This window comes from Stegostoma tigrinum, chromosome 12, assembly GCF_030684315.1.
Source record: "Stegostoma tigrinum isolate sSteTig4 chromosome 12, sSteTig4.hap1, whole genome shotgun sequence".
Lineage (NCBI taxonomy): Eukaryota > Metazoa > Chordata > Chondrichthyes > Orectolobiformes > Stegostomatidae > Stegostoma > Stegostoma tigrinum.
Window position 1 is genome coordinate 5738353 of NC_081365.1, and position 21950 is coordinate 5760302.

A 21950-nucleotide genomic window follows, 5' to 3' on the forward strand; every position below is an offset into this window, starting at 1 on the left:
AGAATGTAGAAGGAGAGAATGTAAGATTATAAGAACTAAAAACAGGAACTGAGCAAATTAACAATCATAACTGTTGAGCCAAGTACTCCCCGATGCCTTTCAAAGTAGTTACCACATGGTCTATAACTGAAAGAATGCCCAGGCTTGAGGCTTAATGACTCATTCAAACACCACACTTCACCAAGGAAGGACTTGCTCAATATCGCCAGTTCCAGGAGAATGCTTGATTCCCCTGGAATGTGATATGTATCCACAACCTCCTCACCGAGGGCCCAGAGCTACATGCTGCTTCAGTCCTGCAAGGAATGGGGACATTGCAGGAGTTTTACACCATATCTAACTCCTGCTCTCCCTGTCCTGCAAGTACTTGATGAAGATGTCGTAGAAAGAGCTTTACTCTGTACCTAACCCCATGCCGTCTTGTGCTGGGAGTATTAAACGCAGACAGTGTAGAGAGAGCTTTACTCTGTACCTAACCCCCTGCCGTCTTGTGCTGGGAGTATTAAATGCAGACAGTGTAGAGAGAGCTTTACTCTGTACGTAACCCCATGCCGTCTTGTGTTGGGAGTAATAAATGCAGACAGTGTAGAGAGAGCTTTACTCTGTATCCAACCCCATGCTGTTCTGTCCTGGGAGTGTTAAACGCAGACAGTGTAGAGAGAGCTTTACTCTGTATCCAACCCCATGCTATTCTGTCCTGGGAGCGTTTGATGATGGACAGTGTAGAGGAGAGTAAAGAGAACTGTACTTTCAGATTACAAGAGTTGAGAAAGCTTTATTCTGTATCTAACTCCATGCAATCCTTGTTCTGAGAGTATTTGATGAGGACTGTGTGGAGTAATTTTTGTATTTCCTTCAAAAGTATAGAGCGATCTTTACTTTCCATTTATCAGAGTAGAGGTTTACTGTTTGAAAGCTGAAAAGAGTAGATCAAGTTTTACTCTGTATCTAAGCCATGGTGTACCTGCCCTGCGAGTGTTTGACGGAGGCAGTTTGAGGGACATTTAGTTTCTGCTTAAAAAAGGTGTTTTCCTCTGTCTCTAAACCCATTCTCTTCCTGTCATGGGGGTGTATGATGAGAATAGTTTTGAGAGAGCTTTGCTTTCAGTTTAAGAGTGGAGGGAGTTTCACTCTGTAAGTACTTTTTAACAAGTGAAAGGTGTATTGAAAGGACATCTGAATAGGGATAGCAGAATAATTATTAATAATGACCATTTCTCAGGTTTCTGAGAAAATATGTAGGTGGTTCAGCTCTGAACTCATTATTGAATCCTGAAAGCTGTCCCATGCTTCCATGAAATGGGATGATCTTTCTCAGGTGCCTACAGGAACAGATCCAGATGCTGAGAATACAGGAGCCAGAGTGCGAGATAAAATGACAAGCAGCCGGACGCTTGAGCTCAGGCTTGTGGCCTGTAAAGCTCTGTGTCTGGAACATAAAAACTAGGAGCAGAAGTAGGCCATTCAGCCCCTCGAACCTGCTCCACCATTTAATACGATCATGGCTGATCTCATCTTGGCCTCAACTTCACTTCCCTGCCCGCTTTCCATAACCATTCAACCCGTTAATAACTAAATCTCTGTCTCTACCCTCCTTAAATAGCTTTAGTTTTCCTGATTCAGAGAAGAATGCTATTGTAACCAGTAAGTGCAGGGATGAAATTGAAAGAAGCACGCGGAACTATAATTTTTCCATTAGGAGGGAAACGCTGGGGGTTTCTTGTGACATGAATATGAAAGGGGTTGTGGTGTATTTTCTGTATTCGCATTGGGAAATTGTAATGGGAAAAGCCAGGGAGGGCCGGGGTAACTGAGAACAGTATTGTCGAGGGAGGGTGTCTCCTCACGGTAGAGGGGCAGATGTGTTTGCTGGTGGCAGAGCTAACTGCATCTCCCTGCACAGATGCTGACTGCAGGATGTGATGAATAACTGCAGTATGCACTGTTTACATTCCAGGATCTAACACAGCTTAATGCTTTTAGCCAGCTGTCTGCAAAGAGCAGGGTCTAGCCAGTGCTCTGGGAGGGCCTGAGACAACGATGAAGCAACGGAACAGCACAGTCCTCCTCAATAAATGCCACACTGAGGAGAAACAGGAGTGCGAAATGAGGGGAGTCATCAGGCACACAGTAGCAGTCACCTTCAGTTATTCTCTGCTGACTGAGTGACAGAGACAGCATTCCGAAAGCCAGATGCTCCCAGCGTTCAGGTGAGGAAAAAGGAGCCAGATTTCCAGCTAGACCCAAGTTGATGTTTACACAAATGCTCAGTGTGACAGCTGACCATTTTCAGCTTGGTTTGTTTTTATAGCTTTGCTCAGCTATAGCACCTCACTCTCTTGGCTGCTGTCTAACTCTGTGTTTGTACAGCAACATTGTCACAACATAACTCCTCATTAAATCCAGCAAATTATCCCTTGTGCCTGGTTACTGCCCCATCTACATACAAATGGGGAGACAGCTCTGAGCATGTCTTGCCTGCAGATGTGGTGAAATATAGTGACAACTCAAGACATAAGATTATCAAATTTGTGCACCACAGTTCAGGAAAGATTCCTGTTCTGTGTCGGCTCAGCTCACAACACTTCAAAACGAAACAATTTCACTAAATCCAGTGTCACAGAGAGATAAATTGGCACTCAGCATGACCCTACTCTTATATGGCTGCATGGATGAAAATAGTTTTGCATACAGAACCCAGGTTTGGAAGGATTTTTTTTACTGTATGATGAGAGGGAAGAAAGTTCCCAATGACCACATTATACCTCATCACCCAGCTTGCTCTAAAGTTTCAGATCACAGTTTAGGGTTTTATCCTATGGCAATCAGTTTGGCCCACACAGAACTGTCGCGGGATCAGTACTGAGGGAGAGCCGCACTGTCAGAGGGTCGGTGCTGAGGGGGAGCCGCACTGTCAGAGGGTCAGTGCTGAGGGAGAGCCGCACTGTCAGAGGGTCGGTGCTGAGGGGGAGCCGCACTGTCAGAGGGTCAGTGCTGAGGGAGTGCCGCACTGTCAGAGGGTCAGTGCTGAGGGAGTGCCGCACTGTCAGAGGGTCAGTGCTGAGGGAGAGCCGCACTGTCAGAGGGTCAGTACAGAGGGAGTGCCGCACTGTCAGAGGGTCAGTGCTGAGGGAGTGCTTCACTGTCAGAGGGTCAGTGCTGAGGGAGTGCTGCACTGTCAGAGGGTCAGTGCTGAGGGAGTGCCGCACTGTCAGAGGGTCAGTGCTGAGGGAGTGCCGTACTGTCTTAGGGTCAGTACTGAGGGAACGCCGCACTGTCAGAGAGTCAGTGCTGAGGGAGTGCTGCACTGTCAGAGGGTCAGTACTGAGGGAGTGCCGCACTGTCGGAGGGTCAGTCCTGAGGGAGCGCTGCATTGTCGGAGGGTCAGTCCTGAGGGAGTGCCACACTGTCAGAGGGTCAGTGCTGAGGGAGTGGTGCACTGTCAGAGGGTCAGTACTGAGGGAGTGTTGCACTGTCAGAGGGTCAGTTCTGAGGGAGCGCCGCACTGTCAGAGGGTCAGTGCTGAGGGAGTGCCGCACTGTCGGAGGGTCAGTCCTGAGGGAGCGCTGCATTGTCGGAGGGTCAGTCCTGAGGGAGTGGTGCACTGTCTGAGGGTCAGTACTGAGGGAGTGCCGCACTGTCGGAGGGCCAGTCCTGAGGGAGAGGTGCACTGTCTGAGGGTCAGTACAAGGAACCTTCTTCCTTCATCATTTCTTGTTGATAATAATGCAATGTTGGTTGATATAGATCCTTCACCCAGTGTCCAATCTATCCAATCTCTTTGGTTTCCTGCCAATGGAATCGCTGTGGGATCTGGGACTCACCATCTACTGCTGCCTCCCTGCGGTGTGGTGCTGAGGGCTGCTCCACTCTGCCCCCTGCTGTCTTGTGTTTTTTGGGAGGTCTGGATCTCTGACATGGGTTATGAGCCGCACCCATACTCCCGTTGCTGGAGAACGGGCTGCTGGGTTGGAGCCGCTGCGAAGAGGAATATCCTTTACCTATCGGCACAAGAAACCCCGGAGGGAACAACATGGTTAATGACTTGTTCAGCCATTGAGCCACAACTTTATACAGCATTTCCTAAAGTCTGGCTGGAGAACGGTGTCCAATTCTGAGCACCATGTTCCAAGAAAGGTGTCATGGAGAGGGGTCAGAAGAGATGCACTTGAATGGCAGCAGGGATGCGGGAAATCAGGGGTACTTCACCACTGTGAAGAGAAGGTTGAGAAGAACGTAAGAAATTGGAGCAGGGGTAAGAGAGACTGTTCCGAGTGGGAGGAGGGTGGTCACCACAGGTCACAATCTCAAAATTGGTCAATGGTCAGGGACAGGACGGTATGAAGATCAGCAAGGCAGCTCGAGGGGATCCAGGGGCTAGTGCTCAAGGAGCCTCATCCCTTGAGTCTGTCTGTAGCTCAGTGTCAGTGTATGTCAGTGCAGAAAGAGGCCATTCAGCCCATCGAGTTTTCTTCAAAGAGCATCCCACCCAGATGCACTGCCCCATTCCACCCCGTGTGGGGTTTTTACCATGGCTAATCAACCTAACTTCCACATCCCTGGACACCATGGGGCAGTTTAGCATGGGCAATCTAACTATCGCGCACAGTTTTGGACTGTGGGAGGACACGGGGAGAATGTGCAGATTCCACACAGACTGTCAGCCAAGGCTGGAATGAAGCCCGGGTCCCTGGCACCGCGAGGCAGCAGTGCCAGCCACTGAGTTACCGTGCCGCTGCTCGCATGTCTAACGGGTTTGCAATTCTTGTTCCCTGCGTGGGCAAGATTGGGGGATGCAGGGAGGATGAGCAAACTGGCCACAGTGATGGGGAACAGGGGAGAGAGAGAGGGGAGTAAGGCGAAATGTAGTTGTCGTCAGGGATAGTATATCATGGGAATAGACCCTGCTCTCTGTGGCCAGGATCGAGGGACCCTAAAGCTGTGTTGCTCGCCTGGGGTCCAGATTCAGGATATCTTATCTGGGCTGCAGAGGAATTTGGAGTGGAAGGGAAGAGATCTAGTTGTCATAGTCCATGTATGTATCAACAATACAGGTAGAGAAAGGAAAGAAGTTTTTCAGAGGAAGTATGAGCAACTGGGGTCCTAAATTAAGAAACAGAACCAGAAAGGTAATAATCTCTGGATTACTACCTGAGCCAGGAGCCAATTACCTCAGGGTGAACAGAATTAAAGAGGTAAATGCGTGGCTCAAAGGAAAATGGGAAGAAGGGGTTTAATTTCATGGGACATTGGCATCATTGGAAGGAGGGAGCTGTTCTGATGGCGTCAGAGTCCTGACAAATTGCAGAACTCGGGCTCAGGTTCGGGCTTTAAACTGAATAACGGGGGTGTGGGGGTTCAGTTGCATACAAAATTACAGAAATATTTAAGGAGGACAAGGTATCAGCAGGGCTTATGAAAGTTTCCAGAATAAGTAACAGGTCAGAGAGGATGGAAAACATCGCGTGTCTAACTTCAGGCTCAACAGATACCGGGTCAGTTATGAGAATGGGGCAGTCAGCCCGGGATTGAGGATGTTGTACTTAAATGAAGCAGTACATGAAACAAAGTAAATGGGCTTGTAGTGCTGATTGAAATTGACAGGTACAATGTTGTGTCACAGAGACCAGGCTGCAAGGAGTCCTTATCGAAAGGACAGGCAGATGGACAGAGGGTCTGGGGTGCCTGGTTAGTAAGAAATGAAACTATATTGGCAGTAAGAGGTAAGATAGGAGTTAGGTCAGAGGTGTAGAACCTGTGTGGGTACAGTTAAGGAGCTACGAGAGAAAAAGGATTGTGATAGAAGTTGTGTACAGGCCTCCTCGCAGTAATCAAGATGAGGCAGAAAATGCATCAGTAAATAGAAAAGGCATGTAAGAAATAAATAGAATTCATAGAATCCCTACAGCATGGAAACAGGCCATTCAGCCCAACAGGTCAACACCGCCTCTCTGAAGAGCATCCCACCCAGACCCATTACCCTCCCTTTCCCTGCAACCCTACATTACCCATAGCCAATCCACCCAATCTACACACCCCTGGACACTATGGGTGACTTAGCACGGCCAATCCACCTAACCTGCACATCTTTGGACTGTGGGAGAAAACCGGAGCACCTGAAAGAAACCCACGCAGGCACCGGGAGAATGTGCAAACGCCACACAGACAATTGCCCGAGGCTGGAATCAATAACGATAGGGAAATTCAGTGTGCAGGTGGAAAATCAGGTTGGTAGTGGATCCCATGAAAGGCAATCATGGAATCTCTACACGATGGGCTTTTTTTTGTTTGCGGTAAAGCCCGCTAGGGAGCAGGCAATTCTGGATTTAGTATGATGCAACGAGGCAGATTTGATTAGAAAGCTTAGTGTGAAGGAACCTTTCAGGGCGGGGACCCTAATATGATAAAATTCACTCTACCGTGGGAGGTAGGAGCTGGAATCAGTTAGAACAGTATTACAATTGAGTACTCGTAGCTGCAAACATATGAGGGAGGAGCTGGTCAGAGTCAATTGGAAGAGGAGCCTAGCAGGGAAGACAGCGGGGCAGCAATGGCAGGAGTTTCTGGTGGTAATGCAGGCAGCACAGCAGAAATTCATCTGAAGGACAAAGAATTGAGGAAAAAGAAAATACTAAGGGAAGGAAAAGCAACTATGGCTGACAAGCCATGTCAGGGACTGCATAAAAGCAAAAGAGAAATTTGGTGACGATCAGTGGGAAGTCAGTGGGTTGGGAAGATTTTAAAGACCAGCAGAGGATAATCAAAAAAACAATAAGTGGTAAGATAAAATATGAGAGTAAGCCACCTAGTGATATAAAAGAAGACTATAAGAGCTTTTTTAGGCACATGAAAAGTAGAAGAGGCAAGAGTCGTCATTGGAATGCTGGAAAATGAGGCTGAAGAAGAAGCAATGGGGAACAAACAAATGGAGGACGGACAAAACAGGTACTTTGTCTCAGTTTTCACAGTGTAAGCTACCAGCAGAATACCAGAACTTCAAGAGAGTCAGGAGGCTGTGGTAAGTATCGTGGCCATCATTAAGGAGAAGATGTTGGGGAAGCTGAAAGGTCTGATGGTTGATAAATCGCCTGGATGAGAAGGACTACATCCCAGAGTTCTAAGAGGGATAACTGAGGAGATTGCAGAGGGCATTGATGGTGATCTTTCAGGAAATACCGGAGTCAGGGAGGGTCCCGGAGGGCTGGAAAATGGCTCATGTAACTCTCCTGTTTAAGAAGGGTGGGTGGCAGAAGGCAGGAAATTGTAGGCTGGTTTTTGGTAAAAGTTTACAATAGGCTAAGGATGAGAAAAGGATTACTTGGAAGTGTATAGTGAAATAGGACTGAGTCAGCGTAGATTCATCAAAGGGAGGTCATGCCTGACAAATCAGTTGGAATTCTTTGAGGAGGTAACGAGCCGGTTAGACAAAAGAGAACCAATGGACGTGATCTATTTAGATTTCCAGACAACCTTTAAAGGTATTGCACAGGAGGCCACTAAATAGGATGAGCATATGGTGTTAGGGGCAGGGGATTAGCATGGATAGAGGATTGGCTGGCTGGTAGAAGGCAGGGAGTTGGAATAAACGGGTCTTTTTCAGGACGGCAGCCAGTGACTAGTGGAGTTCCACAGGGATCTAAGTTGGGATCACAACCCATTCACGTTATACATGAATGATTTGGTTGAAGGAACAGAGTGCATTGTTGCTAAGGTTACAGATGGCACAAAGATGGATGGAGGGACAGGTAGTGCTGAGGAAGTAGGGAGGCTGCAGACAGACTTGGACAGGCTGGGGCAGTGGGCAAAGAAATGACAGATGGAATACAATGCGGGTAAAGTGTGGAGTACATTGATGGGAAGGATAGAGGTGTAGACAGTTTTCTGAGGCTTTGAAATTCTGAAGCACAAAGGGATTTGGGAATCATGATTCAGGATTTTCTTAAGATTAACATGCAGGTTCTGTTGGCAATGAGAAAGGCAAATGCAACGTTAGCATTCATTTCAAGAGGGCTAGAACACAACAGAGATGTGCTGCTGAGGTTATATAAGGCTCTGGTCAGACCACATTTGGAACATTGTGAGCAGTTTTTGGCCCTGTGTCTAAGGGAGGACGTACTGGAGTTGGAGGAGGTCCGTAGGAGGTTTACAAGAATTAGACGATATAGGCGTTGTAGATAGTTTGGGGATGAGTGTAGATGGTGGGGAAGATGTGATGAGGAAGGGTGGATAGAGAGGGTGGGGTGGGGTAGATGATAGGAACTGCTGGATACGACGGGGTGGTGGGAGCAGGTGGTGAGGAAACATTGGTAGGTGATGGGGTGTGGGATGGGGGTGGGAGAAGGGGGTGTATGTGATAGGGTTTGGTGAGGGAGCAGGTGATGGGGGGGATGATAGGCATGGTGTGTTGGGGGTGGGGTGATAGGGAAATGGGTGATGGGGGTGTGGGGATGGGGATGGGGCCTGGTAATGGGGATGGGTGATGTAGGGTAGGTGATAGGAATTGATGGGGGATAGGGATGGGGGAGTGGATGGGTGACAGTTGTGTGGGGATAGGGGTGGGTGATGGGGTTAGTGATGCCAGAAAGGTGAGTGGGGTTAGATGAGGGGAGTAGGTTATCGAGGGGATAGCTACTGGGGAATAGATGATGGGGGGATATTTCTACTCCCAGCACATCTCTACAGTCGGCACAAGGTCGTAACCATGTCAGAATTTTACATCCTGTGTGATTCAGGATCAACAAATGGTTCTCACCTCCCAAAACTAAAGCCTTTGAATTTCAAAATATGCTCTCAGAGCTTTCCAATTCACCCCCAACACTCGCAATCCCAATGCTGAAACAGACACTCGTTTGTATCAAATAGTACTCGATAGAACAATCCTTGCATTTTAGATTTTCAGCAATGCGACATTAGTCAGAACAGCTTCCTACCGTTAACCATGGAAGTATCTAGCATTTTTGTGTGAGACAGGTTATCCAGATAGAAAGAAGGTGTATATTTATATCTTCAATGCATCAGCAGATAATACATCAATATTCTCAGATCATGTCCCACTAGGGAAACCTGAACTGGATAGGGTTGGGTGATATGTTCATTGATGAGAACAGGATTCAGATCCAACAACCCCAGAGTCTTCAGGGTGAATGGAAAGATACGGAAAGAAGAAGATAGGCAGTTGGAGGTCACTGGAGATAGGACCAACATCACTGCAAAGAGATGAGCAATCTGGGCAGCTCGACATCAAGGGTCATTGGAATGAGACACTGAAAGCACAAAGTGTACATCCAAGTGGATGTGACATTTGAAGAAAATCTCCAAGCAAGCCATCAAACATGAAACATCTCTGAAGTACTCAGTAATTAATACAGATCAATGAACTGAGTGGTTCTCAGAGCTGTCAGAATTTCAATTCCTCTCTTGTTGAGCTGAAGTTCCTGTTACCTCCAATGGGTTGATGTCCCTCCTGAAGGAGAGCTCAAACTGTCCTAACCTACAGTGATTGTTTCTGATGCTTTGCTTTCTGACACATTGATCCTGTCAAGTAACCAAATAAAAACAAAACAGCGCAGATTCTGGAGATCTGAAACACAAACAGGTGTTGCAGGAGAAACTCAGCAGGTCTGGCAGCATCTATAGCCATGATGTCAAGGTGCTGGCATCGCAGACAAGTAGGTCAAGGTCAGAAGTCAGAAAACACCAGGTTACAGTCCAATGGGTTAATTTGAAAACACAAGCTTTCGGAGCATTGCCTGCAGAAAAGCGAACAGGATTAATATTTTAAATCCAGTATGACTGAAGCTAGCAGGACAAGTTAATAGGGGAGTTAATAAGGCATATGTGGCATTTGCCTTAATTAGTTGGGATATAGATTATAAGAGCAGGAGGTTATGTTGGAACTGTACAAAACTTTGGATAGGCCTCAGCTGCGATCCTGTGTGGTACACCATGCTATAGGAAGGGTGTGATTGCACTGGAGGGGGTGCAAAGGAGATTCATCAGGACGTTACCTATGATGGAGCATTTCAACAATTTTGCAATGGCCCCCCGGAGACAACATCAAACACATTACTGTAATGAGAAGTCCAACAAAGATGAATGATCTGACGTGGTTATAGCTAGGATCATAGTGGGGACGCAAGGGCAATAATACTGGTTGCCTGCAATCTTAACAAAGTACCCTTAATCTGCAGCCCTGCAACTCTCTCATATCACTGGGCTTCACCAATCTTTGGCCTTTTGTAAACCTTGCACTCACTGTGCTCCAGCCCCAGACTCTGCTATAAGTTACCTGGGCTGTAAACCTGAGAATTCACTCTCCAACTCTCTATCTCCCTCTCCTTCTTTAAGACAATCCTTAAAATCACTTGAACAGAATTTAGAACATAGAACATAGAACATAGAACATTACAGCACAGTTCAGGCCCTTCGGCCCTCGATGTTGTGCCGACCTGTCATACCGATCTCAAGCCCATCTAACCTATACTATTCCATGTACGTCCATATGCTTGTCCAATGACAACTGAAATGTACCTAAAGTTGGCGAATCTACTACCGTTGCAGGCAAAGCGTTCCATTCCCTTACTACTCTCTGAGTAACGAAACTACCTCTGACATCTGTCCTATATCTTTCACCCCTCAATTTAAAGCTATGTCCCCTCGTGCTCGTCGTCACCATCCTAGGAAAAAGGCTCTCCCTATCCACCCTATCTAACCCTCTGATTATTTTATATGTTTAATAAAATTTGTTCTTTAACCAGGTACCTGTCCTAAAAATGTTTACTGCTTGGTCTCAAACTCTGTCTGATCGTGCTCCCGTGAAGTGCCTTGCAATGTCTTAAAATATTAAAAGTGCTATATAAATACAATTTACCATGGTAGTCGAGGAGAAATCAGAGAGAGCTGTTCCCCCTCATTGATTTAAGAATTGCAGCCAAAAACCTCTACTGAGTAATAAACACTGAGAATGCTGGAGAAACTCAGCAGGTCTAGCAGCATCTGTGGAGACAGAAACAGAGATGATGTTTCAAATCCAATATAACTCTTCAAAAGATTTATCTCTTGCCTTCTCTCACCACAGTTGCTGCCAGACCTGCGGAGTTTCTCCAGCAATTCTGTTTGTTTCTGATTTCCAGCATCCACAGTATTTCGCTTTGAGCCTTAAATGAGTGATTTGGTGTTGAGTTCTCAACCTACGTTGACTCATTTTGAATCAAAATGGGACGAGGGAGTAAGGGCAGTAAAAAGGTGCAACAATTAGTTTTGATATCCGAGGGAGGAGAAGGAGCGGGTAAAGGGGAGGGGATGGTTTCTGCACCTGAATGCCTATGGTAAGCAGCTGTGTGTTGAGTGTAGGCAATGCATGAAGATTGCATCAGACGTGATGCTCCTCAAGGTCAAATATCTCCCCGTTGCTCACTTGCCCCACTTGCCCGAGGAGCTGGGTTCACGAAAAATCTTAGCACCCTCTGAGAGTAGGAGCTGGAGGAAGCCTTAAGGATGCAAACTGAACCAGGCACAATGCCCTGGATAAAACCAATGGTAGAGTCGAAGGGCACACAGTACAAGAATAACAAGGAGGTGAACAGCACAAGACCATGCAGCTATCCTTTCGAGGGTTGCCACCAAAGTTGACTAGAATCAGAGATGGGATAGGGACAATCAAAGCCCACTGCCATGATCCCAAGCCATGCATCTTAAAACTGATTAGAGAGCTAGGTCTAGGGTAGGTCCCAGTTCAGAATCTGAGAGACGAGAGAGACAGAGTGAAAAACAGAGAGAGAGAGGCCAAACTAAAGCCTCGGCAAAGCTTGCTAAGTCTTCTCTTGGCAAGGAAAGCAGCATTGGGTACAAACCTGTCCTCATTAAGCTGGTGCCCTCCATCTTGAAGCCAGCCCTGTCTGCCGCAGTGGCCAGAGCCTGGGCAAAGTCGCCATCAGTGAAGATGGAATTGGAGGAGGAGCTGGCAGTGCTAGATCGCTGGCTAGACATATTGCGCTCCTCCTCAGAGGCGGAACCCCATCCATTTACCATTGAACCTGAAAACAAAGGCAGGGGTCAGGATGAGGAGAAATCATTACAGCAACACCTCACATTGAAACAAAAAGCAGGCAGGATTCCCGGGCCTACAGGCAGGACCAAAGTAAACCTTTATAAAATAATTGCCCCATCCAAGATGGAGTTTTGTGCCCAATTCGCCACACACTTTAGTAAGGCCCTGTAGGGGGTGGCAGAGCAGATTGACAGCACTGGTCCCAGAGATAAGGGGCTTTCAGTTATGTGGAGAGATTGGGAAGGCTCTCTTTAGAAGTGACAAGGCAAAGGGGAGAGTTAAAATAAGTGGTCACATAAAAATGTATACTGATGGATTAGTAACAGGATAAATTGATAGAATGATCAGCAACCAGAAATTTAAGGTGATTGGTAAAGGTTTCATAGATGAGTTTATACAGTGAGTCATTAATCATCTGGAATGCACTGTCTGAAAGGGTGGTGCAAGGAGATTCAGGGTAATTTTCAAGGCGAGAATGTTGACAGGCCAGTAGGGAAAGAGCTTTAGGAAGTGCGGCTGACTGAGTCACTCTTTGAAAAGACAGATGCTAACTGTCTCCCTGTATACTTCTATGAAAAGGAAAACTAAGGTCCAGCTCTTTTCAGTTTGTACCCATTCACCCAGCTTCCAAATTAAACAAGTCTTTAATTTTCTTTGGATCTTCAAGGTGTCCACGACCAAGTCAAAAAAATCAAAGAGTAACCATGGTAGTGAGGTACTCAGCAACAGAGTCAGGTTGGGGAGGTCAGACTTGAGTGGAAGAATCAATTCTTCATGTTCAAAGGTTGCATGAACAGCTTCAGAACATGACAGCTATGAGTAATCGAAAGTGTCCTGCAGATGTGTGATCCTAGGACTTTATCCATCAAGCCTGACCACTACATGAGAGAACTGGACAGTAGAAATGATATCTTCTTTCAGATACAGAACAAGACAACAACAACAGCAAGGGGGAGAGACTGTGGCTAAAATGTCAGTTTTGCAGCCTATGGAAATTCTTTGAAAGTCTGAATGCTCCCTAGGTGTGAGACACATGATAATCAGCAAAGTCCCAGTTCTCCTTGAAGATGAGGACATTTCCTGGGGCTTCATTTATATGAATATAAATTCATATAATATAATTCACTACCTGTCAGCTCACAACCAGCCCGGTATTTAAATTATGGCCAGGGATTGATAGCAAGAGGGAAATAGAAATTTAAAGAAGTGAAATTTCCTGTTTCAGAGGGTCATGAGTCTTTTGAATTGTCTTCCTGGAAAGGATGTGGAAGCAGAGCCCTTGACGTTTTAAAAGGCAGAAGTAAAGAGATGAGAGTTAAGAAAGGGGTGAAAGGTTATCGGGAGAGGCGGGAATGTGGATTTGGAATTACAATCCAATCGGTCAGGAGCCTATTGAATGGTGGAGCAGGCTTGAGGGGCAGAATGGCCTACTGCAGCTCCTAATTTAGGTGTTCATGAAAAGGCCATACACGTAGTTTTGGTCTTACCTACAAAAAGTTGTATTTGTTACAGAGGGGCTGCAGATAAAGTACCCCACACTGATTTATAGAGGACAGCAGGTTTGCCGTTTGGGGAGACAATGGGTTGACTGTAGTCACTGGAATTTCGAAGAATGAGAGGGTATCTCACTGAGATGTGTACAATTCTGACTGGGCTGGGTGGATTGGGTGCTGGGATGTTGTGTCCTCTTGCCCGATGAAGGGGCCACGGTCCCAGGATAAATAGTAGGCCAGTTCAGGCTGAGAGGAGAGATCTTTTCTTACCTCAGTAGGTGGTGAATTCTCAATCTCAGAATGTTGTGGAAGCCAAGTCACTGACTAGATTCAAGAAAGGAAGGGATAGATTTCTAAACACTGTAGACATCAAGGGATATGGGGACAGCATGGCAATATGGCCATGCAGGGTAACCTACAGGGTTGAATGGTGGAGTGGACTCAATGGGATGAATGATCTACTCCTATTCCTGTTGTCTGTGCGCATGGAAGTCGGAATATCTGATAAAAAAGCTAAGAGAGAACAACAAAACATTTTGGATTTATGTTGAAGAGCCAATGTTGTACAGCTGGAAATACAGCAGCCAGTTTTTGCAAAGCTAGATCCTGCAGGCAAAAAAATCAGATCCTAGGTTTTTTGGAAACATCTGGGTTTCATCAAAGTGTACCACAGGAAATGCATTGTTACAAGCAAGGGAGCGGTGGGGAGGGTGGCACAGGGACCTTGATTCAACATCTCAAAGATGGCACCTCTGATAGTGCAGTACTCCCTCAGCATTGGCACCAGAAACATAAGCACTGACCCAAGGGGTGAGGCAGGAGGGTATTACATTGGGACAGTTGCTGAGAAAGAGGGGAATGGGCTGACCACTGAGTGTTTGACACTGGCTATGTTTTTGTCAGTCATGGCCGGCTGTGAAGCCCCTCTGGCACCTAACATTGTCAGGGAAGGGTCATTGGATTGTGTCGAATGGAAAACTTTCTGCAACATGCTCACTTTCCTGACAGATGATAGAATAGTACAGAAGGAGGCCATTCAGACCATCAAATTTCACTGACCACCATACCCCCCAACAGCATCCCGCCCAGAACTACAGCATCCCTATAACCCAACATTTCCCATGGCTAATCCACATAGCCTGCCCATCCCTGGATATTAGGGGCAATTCAACGCGGCCAATCCACCCTAACTCACACATCTTTGGACCTTGGGAGGAAATTACAACACCTGGTAGAAAGCCACCCAGACATGGGGAGACTGTGAAAACTCCACACACAGAGTTGCCCAAGGCTGGAATCAAACCTGGAACTGTGAGGCAGCAGTGCTAACCACTGAGCCACTGGGCTGTCCATTAGGATCAGGAGAAGGGATTTTGCCCCCAGAGACAGCTCTATTATTCAATGGTACCAGTATCGATCAAAGCTCTTTCTCACACAGCCTTGAATATACTCAATGATCTAGACTCCACACTGCTAACCCTGAGAGAGGTGAAATTCTGCCTCATTTCTCTCTTAAATAGGGGGCATTTTAAACCATGTGCCCTCGTTCTAGATTCTCACACACCGGAACAGTGGGGGCATCAACAGTGAAGAAAACACAATGGAGAATGGAGATATCCTCTGGGATATCTCAGTCAGAGGTTTAAGTTTGCAGGAGCAAGACTCTTTGAAACAAAGTCAGACGGAAACAAAAAGAGCAAAACAAGACAAGTGAGTGAAAAAGAAACGAAATCTGTCCAAACTCATAAACCCGACTGCACTTGAATGAATCATTAAAAATCTTTAACATTTCATATGAAATGAAAGTGGAGACAAAGTGACTTAATTGAAGCAGAATGCAGAGCAGAAACACCAGTGAAATCTAAACTCTGTGAAATCGTGCCTGCGTGCTACACAATATCAAATCATGGGCTGTAGAATAGCTTTGGGGAATTTAATTTACAAACAAAAACCCAATATGACATTGGCTACCCTGGTCTGTGAAAGTACATATCAAACTTCAAATGCTCACACACCAGGCCGGGACACAAATGCTGGTGGGCGTGAATGCTCTTTCGAACTGCAGACTTCTTTCCTGGGCGATGACCTTCTCCTGTTTCAAAGCTGACTCCTGGCATTTCGAGTTACACGGTTGGGAATTCTGATGTGAGCAGATGTAGCACGGGGAAAGATGCTTTCACTTCCAGTCCAGGGCAGGGGCCAGTTGGACCCAGTCACGTGGACTGTGTGGGTTTGCACTTATTGCAGGCACTTTAGGGCAAACCATGTTGTAGCCACCCAACCCCAATTAGCCTGCTTTGGGCTTTAAAGTTTATTTCTTACATATGTCACAAGTGTGAGGTAATATATAAGAACCAGAAGCAGGAGTAGGCCATTCAGCCCCTTGAGCCTGCTCCACTAATCAAAACAATCGTGAGTGATCTCATCTCAGACTCAGCTCCACTTTCCTGTCCACTCTCCATTAGCCATGGGGAAAATCTGCCTTCTCCCCCTTAAATTTATTCAATATCCCAGCATCCACTGTACTGTGGGGGAGTGAATTCCAAGAATCATGACCCTTTGAGAGAAGTAATTCCTCATCTCTGTTATCCTAAAGCTATGACCTCTTGTTCTAGAGATAATAGGGTCTGATGAAGGGTCTAGGCCCGAAACATCAGCTTTCCTGCTCCTAAAATGCTGCTTGGTCTGCTGTGTTCATCCAGCTCCACACCTTGTTACCTGTCATTCTAGATTGCCCCACATGAGGGGACAGGCCTCCCCATGTCCAAGGCAACATGGAGTAGGAAAATCTGGGGCCTGGCACTTCCATGAAGAGGTAAGTCTCCTCAACCAATCAGACTAAAGGATTGTGAAATTAACATCATAATAACTGGATAGGAAGTGTAAATTAGCAGGGACGTATTCAGTGTCACATCAAATGTAGAAGTAGAAATAGAGAGAAAGAAATATTCAACAGAGAGAAACGAGAAAAAGACAAAGGAAAATTTTAGAAATCCAGATTCTCCAACAATAATTAATGATTGAGGAAGAAGAATGAAAGAAGTTAATTTTCAGTGCCAGAGAGGTCATTGGGCAGTAATTAATCTTTATTAGAACATAGAACATTACAGCACAGTACAGGCCCTTCAGCCCACAATGTTGTGCCGAACTTTCACCCTAAATCTAAGGTCTATCTAACCTCCACACCTACCTTATACTATCATCCATATGCCTATCTGATACCCACCTAAATGCCCCTTATGAGGCCGACCCCACTATCCTCTCCGGCAATGCATTCCATGCCCCTACCACTCTCTGAGTAAAGAACCTACCTCTGATGTCTCCTCTGTATCTACCTCCGCTCACTTTAAAAATGTGCCCCCTTGTAATAGCCACCTCCACCCTAGGAAAAAGTCTCTGACTATCCACTCCATCCAAACCTCTGATCATTTTGTACACCTCTATCAAGTCACCTCTCATCCTTTGTCATTCTAAATATGTTAAAAGGTTACTTATGCTTGAAATGGCAAAATTTAATGTTGTTTGGCATATTGAGTTCAAAAACAGGGACCTGGCAGCTTTGAATGCATTTCAGTTGTGACGCACACAGCAAGTTGCAGACTGAACATCCTGGCCAACAATCTTCAGTCATTTCTTAATTTTTTCCCTACTATTCGCCCGAACTTGCTCTGCCATTTTTATCTGGTGAACTGGAAGAACAATTTACTTCATCAAAGTAGAATACCCGGTCGGCATGGACGAGTTGGACCGAAGGGCCGGTTTCCACGTTGTTTGTCTCTACGACTCTATGACCACTATTAGCACAGCAAAATCTGATCTGTTGCCTTTCAGGTGAGACAGTAAACTAAAACCTCATTTACCTTCTCAGGTGGATGTAAAAGATCTTACGACCACTATTGTGAAAAACAGCAGGGGCATAAGCCAATGTCTATTGCTGAACCAACTTCATCACTAATGGCTTCACTGTTAGTGAGATCTTGCTGTGTTTTGATTGGCTGCCATAGTTCATTCTGTCACCAGCTAACTCAGCACCAATTACTAAATCAATTGGAAGCGTTCCTCACCTTATAGGACAATTAGGTCGCCGCAGGAACAGTGTAATTTAGGGTTTCCTTTTCAAACCCTTGCCCACCAATGGTCTCAGGATTTCTAGTTGAGTGACAATACCACAAGACCACTATCTCCTGTTAACTCAATAACTGTCTGGAGTACACAGAGGACAAAAGCCAAGCAAAGAGCTTTTGGAGTCAGGCTGGAATCCATGGGTCAAGAGGTTTAACCATGGCTGAGTGATAGCACAATCATCTCATGAATCAAAAGATTGTGGACTCAAATATATGAGCAAATAGTCAAGGCCGATCCTGTCAGGTAGTGCTGAGGGAACACTGTCCTGTTGGAAACAGCATCTCTCAGTTGGGATCTGAAACCAAGCATTGACCTACTTGGTTGAATATTAAATAACCCAAGCCACAACTTCAAAGAACTGCAGGGGAGTTCTGAGATAATGGGAACTGCAGATGCTGGAGAATTCCAAGATAATAAAATGTGAGGCTGGATGAACACAGCAGGCCAAGCAGCATCTCAGGAGATGCTGCTTGGCCTGCTGTGTTCATCCAGCCTCACATTTTATTATGCAGGGGAGTTCTCCCTGCTGTCGTAGGCAAACAATTGAACAGCATTGCTGAAAGTGGCACAACAGGGTTATTGCTTTTGTGGGATCGTGCTATGCCCAGACTGCTTGTCGGGTTTCCCTACCTTTACCACAGTGACTATACTCAAAAAGTTACTTGTTGGCTGTCGATTACTGAGATACCCTGAGATTGTGAGAGGCATTTTGTTACCCTGAAATGACTAGTCCAGCCAATCTGTCCAGCCTCAATAAGGCAGTCCTAACCTCAAATGTCTGTTTCATTCGATTGTGCTCCCCACATAAACTATTCTGAAAAGTGGACATGTTTATCTCCTCAATTGCCAGCATGGTGTTCAGCCTCACATCCTACAGCCTACAGGCTCCTCCTGCTGGAGAAGGGTTTTTCTGATATTTCTGAAAATCTAAGTTTGCAGGAGCAAGACTCAGGGTCTAAGCCCTGCTCCTCTGATGCTGCTTGTCCTCCTGTGTTCATCCAGCTCGGCACCTTGTTATCTTTGTTCCTCCTGCTCCTTGCCCCGAACTTTTGATCATGTGCCTGCTATCAACGTCTCCTCATTCTGCATCAGCATCCACGAACTACCTAACAGCGCTATGGGCAGCTCTGCAGCACATGGACTGTAGTGGTTTAAGAAAGTAGCTCACCAGCACCTTCTCAAGGGCAACTAGAGATGAGCTATAGATACAGAGCCATCCAGCAATGCCCTTATCCCATAAAAGAATAATAAAAACAATTCTGCAAGTAGGATTTTTAAGGGAATGGTATATTTCTATGATTACTCAGTTGTGCACCTGCTCTGGTTCAGCTTCGTAACCCTTTCCTTCAGCATCACACAGTTTCAGATTCAGTTCCCTTTTCTTCATCTTGAGCTACAAAATCCAGTCAGAGGAGCTGTCTTTTGGATGAGGCGTTAAACTGCAGCACTGGTTGTTAAAGGTCTCAAAGCATTCATTTGATAGAGCAATCCCTGATATGATCCAGGATAAAGCAGTCCCCACCTGTTTGGTGCCACATTCACTCCCTCCACCACCCACGCTCAGTAGCAGCAGTGTGTACTATCCACAAGATTTACAGCAGAAAATCAACAAGGCTCCTCAGGCAGCACCTTCCAAACCCATGACCACTTCCACCTAAAAGGACAAGTGCAGCAGATACATGGGAACACCACCCCCTGCAAGTTCCCCTCCAACCCACTCACCATCCTGACTTAGAAACATATAGCTGTTCCTTTTCCGTTGCTGGGTCAAAATCCTGCCTACGGGGCATTATGGGTCTACCTGTGGCAGGTGAAATGCAACGGTTCAAGAAGGCAGCTCACCACCACCTTCTCCAGGGCAAATAGAGACAGGCAGTAAACACTAGATCAGCCAGTGACTCCCATGATCTATAAGTGAATGAATAAAGTTTCCAGAGACACGAGTGAAGGTTGCGAATGCTGTAAGATGTAGCCAGTTGTATTGTCGTGTAACCGTGCCCACTGTATTTGATCCGAGAGTTCAGAAAGACTTTGAGAAAGGTAGGAAGACGCCAGAGTTGCTGCATGGTTGAAATAAAATCCTGACAAAATTCATCTTCTTGGATTGCGAGGGTGACACAATCTCACCAAACTTGGAGAGAACACAGAAAAATGTAGCTGAAACTGGGAGTAAGAAACTTCTGTAATGACAGGAGACTGGGGCATTTGTGATTCACCTGTTTAGAGAAGATTAAGGGGAGCTCTGATTAGTGCTGCAAAGCCTGAGAAGGTTAGATGGTGGTAACATTGGCAGGAGGGTCGATAACTAGAAAGCTTAAGGGGAAGTGGTGCCTTAGTGGCATAATCACTGGACGGTTAATCCAGAGACCAGGTAATGTTGTGGGGACCTGGGTTCAAATCCTGCCATGGCAGATGTTGGAATGTGAATTCAATAAAAATCTGGAATTAAGGGTCTAATGATGACCATGAAACCACGTCTGATTGTCAGAAAAACCTATCTGGTTGTTTAGTGCCATCTAGGAAGGAAATTGCCTTCCTTACCTGGTCTGATTTACATGTGACAAACATGTGACTCCAGACTGGGGTTGACTCTTAAATTGCCCTCTGGGCAATAAATGCTGGCCTGGCCAGTGATGCCCTCATCCCATGAACGACTTTAAAAAAGTCACAGATTGTAAGCTACCATGATTCCAGACTCTGGTCTATCTCTCTCTCTAGTGATCTGATCAGTGAGTCAAGGGGAGAAGTTGAGATGGAGAACTCTCCATGGTAACCTCAGCTGATGCAAGAACCATACCCACGCTGCTTACATCACTCTGTATCACAAATCGACCATCCAGGTAACCGAGCCTTTGATTAAACAAACCCTCAGGTTAACAGGAGAAGAGCAGAGTAGGGATATTGAAAAGAAAACATTTGGTGATCCAGAATATGCTGAAAGCATGGAAGATGTTTGAATAGGAACTGCTAACAAGGTATTCAGATATATACTTGCACAGGTAAAATTTGCAGGGGTCTGGCAAAAGAGCAGGAGGTGAAGGGTTAACTGATTAGCTCTTCCAAAAGGCAATGTAGACACGATAAGTTGAATGGCCAACATTTGAGCTCCAAGATCCTATGAGGAGAGATTAGCCAAACAGATAACGCATTGAACTTCCTGCTTGTTCATTCAGTCAAATAAAGCTCTTCAAAATGTAACGTTCAGGAGAGCTTGTTGGGTCTTTAGGCTGTTATCTCTAATCAAGGTATTTGCATGCACATTGAAATTAATTCTATTCATGACAGGAGGATTTTAACTAGGATATTAAACGTTTTCTTCAAACTGCACCTGAACAATAAAATGCTTGGATAATACACTATCTCACTGAGGCTTGATTACATCTTTCATAGTAAAATTAATTTATGATCACTCGTCTATTTTTTAGGGAACTGTTCATGCTAAAAGTATCCTGATCCATGAGTGTATGTTCCCAGATCCATTAAACAACAGGGAGTGAGCACATCGACCATTATCCTGAGGCTAATTGCCATATTAACATTTTTATGAGATGAAAGGGGGCCTCTATGTTTTCCTTAACAAGCATGTAATATTTGCACAAATCCTCCAGACTGTGATTCAGTGAGCATCATGATTCCACTGTGTCTGGACTGAGAATGTTTTCAGAGGAAAGTGTGACACTACATGACTGTCAACAGCAGAAAACTTTAGGACAGCTTGTCAGGAACTGCACTCAGGGAACCTTGTCACTTAATCCACCCAGCACCCCCTCTGTTAGATTTTTACAGCTGTTCAGAACCAATCTTCAAGTTAGCGAATCATCGCTGGAAGTTACAGGGTCACAAGAGTCCCGACACACACGGTAAAGCTCTCTCTGCACTGTCCCCATCTAACAGACTTAAGGGAGGCAATGGCCTAGTGGTTATTATTGCTGGACTATTAACCCAGAGACCCAGGTATTGTTCTGGGGACCAGTTTCGAAACCCAGATGGCAGATGGTGGAATTTGAATTCAGAAAAAGTCTGGAATTAGAATCCAATGATGACCATTGTCAATTGTCAAAAAGACCCAAGTGGTTTGCTGATGTCCTTTAGTGAAGGAAATCTGCAACCCTCACCTTATGGCCAACATCCAGACTCACAGCAATGTGGTTGACTCTAAGCTGCCCTGTGGGTAACTAGGGATGGGCAATAAATACTGGTCTGACTTCATCCTGTGAATAAATTAAAAAATAAACCTCCTTGCAGTGTGACAACACAGGGATAGATACCGCATAAAGCTCCCT

General features: G+C 45.7%; 1 protein-coding gene across 50 annotated transcripts in view; it reads right to left on the minus strand.

Moving 5' to 3' along the window:
- robo2 (roundabout, axon guidance receptor, homolog 2 (Drosophila)) overlaps positions 1-21950 on the minus strand; it is a 1006048-nt gene that overhangs the window by 14365 nt on the left and 969733 nt on the right. For 45 of the 50 annotated variants that reach the window (XM_059650119.1, XM_059650114.1, XM_048540457.2 and 42 more), the window contains 2 exons: positions 11853-12035; positions 3825-4001 (listed from right to left, as the gene is read on the minus strand). The exons of 1 other annotated variant lie outside the window; for it this stretch is intronic. In XM_059650119.1, coding sequence (XP_059506102.1) covers positions 3825-4001; positions 11853-12035 — 360 coding nt within the window. The remainder of the gene's footprint in view (positions 1-3824; positions 4002-11852; positions 12036-21950) is intronic. 4 more of the 50 variants (XM_059650112.1, XM_059650103.1, XM_059650109.1 and 1 more) reach the window with 2 other exon arrangements.